An 11042-nucleotide genomic window follows, 5' to 3' on the forward strand; every position below is an offset into this window, starting at 1 on the left:
TGTTTTTTTTTTTTTTAAAAAAAAAAAAAAAAAAAAAAAGACATATTTTTAAGTAATTAAAGGCCAAACACAGATCCATTTGTAGTCTGTTCTACATATAGCCTACCATAACTAAGAATCTAATCCAGAGGTGTATTTCTCAGTTCTCTGAAATTTCAGACGTTATTTAGTGGGTACTTCAGTAGCTGTGTAGATACCTTTTTTTACTGTTTTGGTTGAAATACTCATTTAGATTCAAGAAAATTTTAATGGAGCTATCCACTGAGTAGATTTTCTAGATGAATCTAAATTACTTTATGCCTTACAAAATCAAATCCTGTAGTGCCCTTCTGTTTTCTGTCCTATCACCTGGACTAACGAGATTACCTGATCTATATGGACAAACCATGTTAATATCTGTAGCAACCCTAGGGTCAAAAAGGAGATATTTTGTATGGAATGCCCCTAAGCAATAAAATTTAATATTGTTGCAAACATGGATTAGTCTTAATTCTGACAACTGATAAAGCAAGTGCTGTTGTGATCATTAAAGTCTGTGGATATTAGGCTGCTTTTTTTAAAGGACAAATTGCTACTAGTTCCTAAATGGATCAGAGTTTTATCAAGTCACTCAGTAGGAACTGGCTTGAATTATTTCACAGTAACCACCTGTCTCTAGTTTGCCTTCTGACTGTATATGTAAGTAGACTTGGATGGAACTTAGAATAAGCATTTTCAAGATATCTGTTCAGTGTCACATTACTAGTTCTGAAGGTTCTCAGTATCTGTTTTGGTTTTTTGCAGATGATACAGCTCTAGAGGAAAGAAAGATTTGTCTTCACGACTTGCTTTACAGTATCTGAATAGTGAAAGCACAATGGACACTTCTTAGTTTTACAGAAATCAAAAATCATCTAAGAACAAGAACGTCAGACTTCGAGGAATAACACACTTTAGAGAGCCCAGAAATTGGTCACTGATAAACCCGATTTGGCCATACAGCTTGGGAATGAATACCATTGAGACAGCAAAGCTTGAAGAGCATATGGAGGGTCAAAACAATGACACTTCTAATGGCTACTCACGACCTACTCTCTCAGTCAGTGAAGAGAACAAAAATGGCACTAGCAAACCAAAGGGCTTGTCTAATGGCTTGCGAAAAACAACAAAGAAATATCCTGATTACATCCAGATTGCTATGCCTGCTGAGTCTAGGAACAAATTTCCTCTGGAATGGTGGAAAACAGGCATTGCCTTTGTCTATGCTCTCTTCAACTTGATTCTAACAACTGTCATGATCACTGTGGTCCATGAGAGAGTACCTCCAAAGGAGCTAAGCCCTCCCTTGCCTGACAAATTTTTTGATTACATTGATCGAGTGAAATGGGCTTTTTCTGTATCAGAAATAAATGGAATGATACTAGTTGGATTATGGATATTCCAGTGGTTGTTTCTTAGATACAAGTAAGTAGCTATATATATTTTTTTTTTCTCTGCTGTATGTCTTCAGAATGTTGGTTTCCCTCGTTCACTTTGGGTAGAAGAAATCTTACAGTAGCATCTGTTGCAATATTGTAGAATAGGACTGGCAGGAAAATGACAAAGGGATGACTTTTTTAGATAATGTTCCGGTGTCCATGCCAGATATGGAAACACAAGTTTCTCTTGATTATTCAATAATGTTTTTTAAATCTGAATTTCTGACACCTACTAGTCAAATTTATTCTGGAATTGGGCTTTTCAAAATGTGTTTACTGACATAGTGATGTTTGTTTAAACAGAGGGAATCATGATGATGTAAAAAATCTCATCCAGATTTGGAGGGAACCCACTGTCCTCTACAGCTAGACTAGAAGCTTTTTCCTTTGTCTTCATTTGCTTAAACTATACATATTCAGGTCAAGTATGTGGTTATAATATGGGACTAAACAGAGAAGGTCACTGAGTTGAGGTAAACTATGCCTGACTGCACACCTAAGTGAGACTGAGGCCTTGTTAAATTGGTTAGATAGCTTTGGTGGGAGCTTTGAGGTAGTTACGTACTATTATGAGCTAGCAAGACTAAAACCTGAAGAAAGACTTTATAGTATTTGATTTAGAGAAGTGTGTGGTGAAGAGCAGGGGGTGGAGTTGCTCTTTAATTCTAGGGCTTTAGCTATATAATAAAGCTAGAGTTCCATAACTGTTATGTATATCCTGCATGTGAACTTTGTACTCATTTTCCCCCCTTCCTTTACTTTCAGATCAATAGTGGGACGCAGGTTCTTTTTTATAATAGGAACTTTGTATCTGTACCGCTGTATTACTATGTACGTTACCACCTTACCTGTGCCTGGAATGCATTTTCAGTGTGCGCCAAAGGTAAGAGCCTTTGCTCTCTAATTCTTGCCTTAGTCTCTGCCTGAGTCCTTATGGCTTATTAGAGCAAATAGAAGATAATGTTCCAGGTGTTATTAAGTAACATAAATTACTTTCAGTTGATGTCTTCAGAAACATAGATAGTGATAAACCAAGAGTTGTGTGATACAGAAAGAGCCTCAAGCCATTGCTGCAGTTAAGATGCTTTAAAGCGGAGTACCTATGTTGAAATAGTGCTGCTACCAAATTGGTAAACTTGCTTCTGAGGCTCAAGCTAATCACTCTAATACTGCACCAATATTTTTTTCTTACATGGTGGGATACCTAAGGTCAATATTGTAGTTCATAGGCTCATACACAAGCTTGTGTTGCAGTATCCTTTTAAAAAACCCACAATGTTATCATATGCTTTGTCCTGTTTCTCACACTATTTTGTCAAGAGCTGTCACAATACTTGAAGTCAGGTGCCTGTCCCTGGTTCCAACCTGCAAAATGTATATAAATGTGACTGAAACAAGTTCAGGTATTTAAATGAGCTGATACATATAGAAACATGTACATGCTAATATTTCTCCAAGAATATTTAAAAAATTTTGTGGCAGGGGGGGTTGGTCAGGTATTTAAATGAGCTGATACATATAGAAACATGTACATGCTAATATTTCTCCAAGAATATTTAAAAAATTTTGTGGCAGTGTAGTTAGGTGGTGGCACAAAGGAATTCTGTAACTGCCATTTTAGGTTACTAATAAAAAGTTGTAGACATACGGTTTGTTCCAAGACAATTATATTGTGTTGGCTGCACTGAAAGAACAGTGCACTTGAGAGAGTAAGAAACAGTTTTGTTGTGCACTGAGAAGATAGGCATTTTGAAACCTAAAAATATTGCCAATTTGCTTGGGGGATAAATTTGTCACTTCTTGGGTAGGATCTCATCAGTCTTGGAGTACAGCATCATGTCTCTTCAGTGTTATTCCTTCACTTTGGGATGACTTAGGAACGTAGTGGATGAACTACTTATGAATCAGTATCTATTTGAAAAAGCTTTATTTATGTACCACTATTGTAAAGACTCAATTGTTCTGTTCTAGTAGCTTGGGGAATGACTTTGTGTGTAGTAGACTGTGTATTGAGGAATGGGAAGGGGTTAGCAAAGGAAAACTTAAATGTTTCTGCTGAAAGTGCATTTTGCTAGCATTAAAACAGGATTAATTACTTGAACTCTGGAAAAACTTGATAGCTCTTCTGGATTTTGGTTTTTTGTCATGTGAATATTTTTCTGATTATGGAAAAACTCAGTTATCCCTTCATTTTGTTTGTTTTTTTTCCCCCAGAGTTAATCTTTAAACAGCTAGGTGAAACTGAGTGTTTGCTTAGTATCTATGAGAAATCAAAAACTGATCCTAATGCATGTTTAAAAAAAAAAAATCGTCTAAATCTGAGTACGTCCTGACTGAGTTTAAGTTTGTAACCAAACCTAAAATTAAGCGAGTTTGAGCTTTTTGTCCTGTAGAAACACTGCTTGGCTCTGAACAGAATGGCAGAAGTGGTATGCAAGGTTGTACTGTATTGGGACCGGTTTTGAATGGGTTTTATCCATTCTGTCAATGGCTATCATGACATACCTGACCTTAAAAAATTTTTAATGTTTACCTTTCCAGTATACTCTGCATCTCATTCTCATACAATACATATTTTAAAATAGCCTGGAAAAGCATAGACAGAATGCTAGTGTTATCAAGCTGATCTTTAGCACCTGTCAACTTTGATAGCATGCTTATTTGTTTACAAATATGTGAAAGAGAGCCAAAGAAACTGAAGATAACTTGTGTCCTTTTCTCCCTATCTCCCTGAATCCACACACATTTGGGCAAGAAGTTTACTCAAGTCACTTATGGTGTATCTTAAACTTTTTTGTACTTTTTTTTTTCTGGTGTTCTAGCTGAATGGAGATTCTCAGGCAAAGGTTCAGAGGATCCTGCGACTGATTTCTGGTGGTGGTCTATCCATAACTGGATCACACATCCTATGCGGAGACTTTCTGTTTAGTGGTCACACTGTGGTATTAACGCTGATCTACCTGTTCATCAAAGAGTGTAAGTGATGGTATTTCAATGCACTTTTCTTGTGTTTTCTCAGTACAACAGATTTGAACATGATAAAAAGTGCATGTAAAAACTATTGCCCTCCAAAAGTTAACTGGTCAGCTGTACACAGACTGTACGTGTATGAGTTTGAAATACAAAACATGACTTTGCTGAGCGAAAATGGAACACGGGTATAGTAAAAGTGGTGTGGGCTTTAATTAAGGGCTTACTGTGACTAGACATGTCACTTCTATCTTTACATAGAGTGTTTGCTGGTTGATTGAAGCAAGCTAGCTTTTCATTATTCATTGACAGGTTATTCAAATTCTGAGTGAAACATACTGTAGTTAATCATGCAGATTAGCTCTGTGCAGGTTGGCTGATACACCTTAGATGTTAAAGAATTTTTTGGCTTGAGCACAGCACCATTGCACACTTGTACTACATCCAGAAGCAATGCTATTTTTTTAAGCATGCTGTACATCAGTTACTCCAAACAAGGGAAAGTTGATTCATGTTCCTTGGATGTCTTCTGCTAGAGTCTCCTACTTATGCCTCTTGAAGTTGATAAGAATTTGGCAAGCACAGAGAAGATATAGTTGGGGTTATGGTTTCCCCCTTTGCTTTATGTTGCTATGGGGCATGGGGGGAAAAATCTATCTGTGCTGCACACACAGCATCGATTGAAGCTTTGGAGAACTGAGCACCAACTTCTGAATCTGATATATGGTAAGCAATGCTTCTACCCTGGGAACTTGGCCACTCATGAATGCGTAGTGGGGAGTTCCCTTTCCAGTTCACATGTTTGGAATTGGAATCTTCTCTCCTACTGTTGTGTCCCAAACTATGCAAATGCTAGCTTGGCTCATGGGAATGTGTAATTCTCGCTGAAACAAAAATAAGACTAGCCAGTGTCAGTTGAATGCCTTCCTTTTATTAAAACGTTGAGGGAAGGAAGTGTTGCAGTGCTACATTCTGCCTTAAAAAACACGATATAAAAATGCCTGTTTAATCTGACAAACTTCAAATCTGTGGATGCAAGACATTCTTCTTCAAACAGTGATTTAAGATGCCGATTATAGTCTGCTGATTCTTAGGCCTAGGTCCTTCATGTAAAGTGAATGTTACTGGGGGAATGGCATGTGTAACTCATGAAAATTACCAGAACAGTATTAGGAAAATAGCCTAATAATAGATTTGTTGTTTGCCTTGTTTTGTGTGTGTTATTGCAGCTTAATGCTGGTCACATACTCTTCAATATCTTTAGTACCAGGAAAGATGCAGATAACCCAATATTTTCAGGGCTAGCATAACTCATGTACTTTTATCATAAGGGGTTGGAGGAACTGTATTGTACAAATTCTTGTAATAAGCCCTTTGCCTAATTGTTAGGCATACATTTCAGTGGAGTTGTGCTCTATAAATGAGAAATGCATAGCTTTCCTTTTTCTGCCTCCCATATAATTAGCAAAATGTTATCTGAGCAAGGTCTTAAGCCCTATAATTGCTCTGAATTAGAGGTTGCTTATGGTATTCTTTCCTGCTCTCTTGTCAACACGTCTTCAGTACAAGATGCATTCTGAGGTTTTTATTATTTCTGGCTTAGTGGATTTTTTTGCTCTGCTCTTCTCTTCCTTTCATCCTTTGCTGCTGCTTCATTTATTCCCCCGCACTCCAGCTTTTTTGCCCAGAATAGTTATTTACATTTTTAGCCTTGATATGTCTGTCTTGCTTGGGGCTGTTTTCATCAACTTCTCGAGATGACTTGGCTCCTTTTTTTTTTTTTTTTTTAATTCAGTGGGTACAGATTTGTCTGCAATGTTTTGAGGAGAGTTAAGAGAATTTACTGTTTTGACACTTGCACCAAAATTTAAGTCCTCCTACAGTAACTATTTTGCACAGGCCTCAAACTACTACTGTGTAGGCTTGTTGAGATCAGTAACTTTTCTGCTGGCATTGTGTGAAAGTAAAGGCTGACCATTGCCCCACAAGGCAAGGGGTGCCAAAACCTCCCACTGCGAATGAAATGAAGCCCATTAGCCCGTCAGAAGTTATGAATGGTCTTGTGACACCCAAGGCATTTTTCAATGGGGAAAGAAGGGCAGGGGAACTTTTCCACTGAAGTGGCTTAAATGCATTTTGAAGAATAGCTTCACTCCCATTTGTTAATCTTTAATGAAAGGGTATAAATTCACATATTGTACTTCCCCGTACAGCATATTCTGTTTCACAGAACAGAGGTTTCATGCAAAGTAGTTAAAACCTAGGAATTAAGAGTGCCTTCCCCTGTTTAATCTGTGATCTCTGCTCAGGTTTATCAATTCTAGACATTTTACTTGAGTGTAAGTTTACTTGAGCACAGACTGTAAAAAGAGCAGAGATTCAATACACCCAAGTAAAATAATCAAAGTGTATGTCTTGCCTCAATTCTGTCTCTTCCCTTCCACCCATACCCTAGAAGCAATTTAACTGTAAAACTTACTTAATTTGACTGGAAAATGGGTGACGGTGCTGTCTGTTTCTAACTGCAAGCTCATCTTGGGTTCATTTTACAAAATAAGAACACCTCAGTAAGTTTATGTAACTTTTAGTCTTGTTTTCTGTGTCAAAACAGGGTTCTCTTACCAGTGTGGTATAAATGAGTTATGTTTTAAAATTTACTAGCCTTAATTAAATAATCTTTTTTATCTTTTCCCCTTCTCTTTGTGGATTGCTATAATAATGTATATGGTTTTCTTTGTGTTTTTTCCATCACCTCCCTATTTCACAGATTCACCACGTCATTTCTGGTGGTATCACTTAATCTGCTGGCTAATGAGTGCTGCTGGCATAATTTGTATCCTTGTTGCTCATGAACACTATACCATAGACGTCATCATTGCTTTGCTTACTATCACACGGCTTTTCTGGTGGTACCACTCAATGGCTAATGAAAAGGTGAGTGGCAAATACCTTACCTTTTATATCACCACACGGCTTTTCTGGTGGTACCACTCAATGGCTAATGAAAAGGTGAGTGGCAAATACCTTTAGAATCAATGTATAGCCTGCATTTGTTAATACTGCTCAAAGGTCAAAATTAGTTCTTAATTTCAAATTAAAAATAGAGGTTCCATATTGAAGTTTAAACAAATGGGGCAAGGAGTTTCACTTTACTGCGGTTTAAGTAAATAGTTAACGGATTAAAGTGTTCTTTTTTGATCTGTGCCTGTTATTCTTTAAAAAATTATTTTTTTGTAGAGTTACTTTTTGAAATTCCTGATATTTTGGCTTAAACATTTTTTTGAACTTCAAGGTTTTATTGCTGTAGTGGATGTATGGAATAGCTCTTATTTGTCTAAGCTTATGAATAAACAGTAGTTTAGTAATAAAATTTCTGACCAACCTAAATTACCCAGACCATCCTAAAATTCTAGTGACAGTTCTTCTGTAAATGTCACTAAAAGTACATTGTTCAGAATGTATCTTCTGCCGTTGTTTCAAGAACACTTTCAAGTAGGAGCATAGCTCTCAAGCCATTTTAATCTAGTTTTCAACTACTAGTCATCAATGGAAACATGACATGCCTGAAAGGAGTCGCATTCAAAAAGACTTGAGTGCTTCGTCACCCTAAATTTTGTACAGCAACAAAGCGTCCCTTTGTGTTAAAGATGCTCAGTTTGTAGTATACATTTGGACTATGATGTATACACTATCTCAATACTGTTTTTTTCTGGGCTAAATGCACCTTGTTTTTTGCAGAAATGTATGTGAATATGTTGCATTTTTGTAGTTGTTTTGACTCAATGTAACTGATTATCATGTTTTAAACTGATTGTCTGTTTCCATTTCCTCTTTACCTGCTTGTGCCAATACAGACTTTAAAGGTCTCTTCGCAGACAAATTTTCTCTCTCGAGCATGGTGGTATCCAATATTTTATTTCTTTGAGAAGAATGTGCAAGGCTCTGTTCCTTGTAGCTTTTCCTGGCCGATATCTTGGCCTCCCAGCTGCTTCAAATCTTCATGCAAAAAGTATTCACGGGTTCAGAAAACAGGAGAGGACAATGAAAAATCTACCTGAAGAAAAGAAGGAAAGCATTTGTTTTTTTTTTTTTTTTTTTTTTTTACCAAAACATTAATGCTGTAACCAAAGTTCTTAAGAGGACTACACTGTAACTGAAGAAGTGGACCAAGCTTCTGTGCAATTGATTGGAAAGACAATTGTAGACACACATATTGCCATTTCATATGTTTTCCTATCATCAGGCTGTACAGACCTATTCTACTCTTCAGTGCTAATAGAACATACCACTGATGGGATTTTTTTTTATTAAAGAAAAAATGGAGTAGGACTTTGCTTTACTAATGAGATAGAGGTGCCAAAGACCACATTAACACTTTCATTACTAACTATCACTCATCCACAGAAGCACCCAAAAATCTCATCTTCAGAGTTCTGGAGGGCGTAAGGGCAAAAACATGCTAAAATGTAAAGGCACGATATCGGCGTATTGAGGTATATAAAAAAACCACAATTGTGGGAAGTGGTTTGTTGCATTATTCTTGCTAATGAAGGTAAGGCCTTTGCGTGACTGGTACAGCTGGAAGCAAGTCTTGATTTTTCTACACTCTGTGGGTATGAATATCTTATGACCCTAAAATACTACTTACCACCATTATCTCCCATATATTCTATATACAAATTTTTACATTTTTATTAGTAATTTTATATTTAAACTGTTGTGCTACCTGATGACTTTGCAAATTAGGAATAGCTGCTAACATCAGAGCTCAAGGAGCCTAACATTTTATTTTTAAAAACGACACAGTTTCAAAGTCTAAACCTTTAATTGCAGTTTGGCCTTGTGTATATAGCTATACCGTGCCTATCGGTGTACGTACATGCATATACACACAAAAGCACACACTGCTGTGTAGTTAAATGCTTGTTAAACAAAACTACTTACTGAAAAGAGTGATCATACAGTTCTTAATTCAGGCAAAAGTCCTACAGATCTCACCTGCTTGAGGAATGCAAGGCCTGGTCCAAAATGGGGCTATATTTAAAATAAACTTTTTAATTTTAGTAGCTATCTCTTGCTGAAACTATGTAGCAAGTTTGCTTGGGAGCCATAGTTTGCATTGAATTTCTTTTTTACCTGTTGGCACACATTTCTGTGACTTTAAAAAAAACAAACAAACAAAGAAGTGCCAAGGTGAATGCCTACAACAGTAGCATTTCTTCAATTATTACCTAAAACCATTTCATATTAAATGACACTGTGATAGAACTCACATGCAGATTTTTTTTTTCCCAGGGTTTCACTCCACCTAGAATGGCTATTTAAGCAAGTTGGCTGAGAACGTGGGAAATTACCATGGCAAACATGTAACAAAACCGCAAATTAACAGCTACCTGGTTCTTGTTGGTTTTTATTGTTTTGTATTTTTGGGAAAGCAAAGTAGAAAATTAGCATACCATGTTTAACCATTTATGTTCTGTATTAATTTCTGCAGTTAACTCAATTTTATTTTCAAATCTTCAGTAAGACCTGATAGCAAAGATAAAACTGCATTAAGTGTTGAAGTGATACTAATATAAAGGAAATGCTGTTTATTTTAAGAATGTCCTGAACTGAGTGACAAGTGTGAACACAGTTTAAATAATGACAACTTGTTTTTAAGAAGTCCAGTTATAAAATGCAATACAGAGTATTCAAATACGATTTTTTTCAGTTAAGGGGATCAATTGCTATGAGTTGTACATGAGAATATTATTAATGTGCGTTTCAAATATTTTTGTGCATTATCAAAGTAATACAATAAACAATGTTCCTTACAATACATCCTTGGTAAAACTTAGCTAAGAAAGAAATTCTGCTGATGTTCGGTTTTGTTATTTTAAAATAAGCTTCTTAGAATCTTATAACATGCCCCTGGAAGCTGTGTGTGTATGGGCATACCTATGTTTTCATTTGCTTGCTCCTGGCAGACCTTGAGCAGCTAAAAAGCCAGTATCAAAACACTTATATGAAAGTCCTTTTTCTGTATCATATAAATGAATCCGTTTGATGTCAGTCTGTAAATCTCCCAAGATACTTGTTATATCAATACTAGTTTACAGAGCATAATGGTTTTTTTTGAAGCTGAATTCTAAGCTTTGTGATACCTTAAATACAGTCATGTTAAGCCACTTGTAGTAATACTATCTTTTAGAAATCGTGAATGAATTTCATTAGTGGTAACGATGCCTTGAAAATAACATGACAAAAAGTGTTCCAGTAAGGAGCTTAAATAGTGGTTTTCATCTGGTGGCTGAATAATAAATGCTTTGATAGTCTAGATAGCTAATTGTCTGCGTAACTACAACGTCTCAGTGGGATTTCTGTAATATATCTGAAAAGTAGAATTTCTTCATGCAGGATGAGGTGTTTGGGGTTTTTTACACTTATTCCTATTTCTGGAAGGAAAAAATATGAAAGTGATGAAATAGAACCAAGTAAAGATTATGCTTTTGTTGGGCAGTGTGAGCTTTCATTCTACTGCTGAATTTGATAGGAACTTCTATTGTAATACAAAAGGAAAGTTTAAACGGCAGCCTTAGTTCAAAATACTTGATTCCCGTTCTGGCTCTGGGT

General features: G+C 36.3%; 1 protein-coding gene across 1 annotated transcript in view; it reads left to right on the plus strand.

The window, feature by feature from the left end:
• SGMS2 (sphingomyelin synthase 2) overlaps positions 1-10242 on the plus strand; it is a 30995-nt gene extending 20753 nt beyond the window's left edge. Inside the window, exons 2-6 of the mRNA XM_009273573.1 lie at positions 784-1443; positions 2223-2340; positions 4280-4433; positions 7195-7361; positions 8282-10242. Coding sequence (XP_009271848.1) covers positions 989-1443; positions 2223-2340; positions 4280-4433; positions 7195-7361; positions 8282-8485 — 1098 coding nt within the window. The 5' untranslated portion in view covers positions 784-988 and the 3' untranslated portion in view covers positions 8486-10242. The remainder of the gene's footprint in view (positions 1-783; positions 1444-2222; positions 2341-4279; positions 4434-7194; positions 7362-8281) is intronic.
• Positions 10243-11042: the final 800 nt, after the last annotated feature.

The sequence above is a fragment of the Aptenodytes forsteri genome, unplaced genomic scaffold (genome assembly GCF_000699145.1).
Source record: "Aptenodytes forsteri isolate BGI_AS27 unplaced genomic scaffold, ASM69914v1 Scaffold93, whole genome shotgun sequence".
Lineage (NCBI taxonomy): Eukaryota > Metazoa > Chordata > Aves > Sphenisciformes > Spheniscidae > Aptenodytes > Aptenodytes forsteri.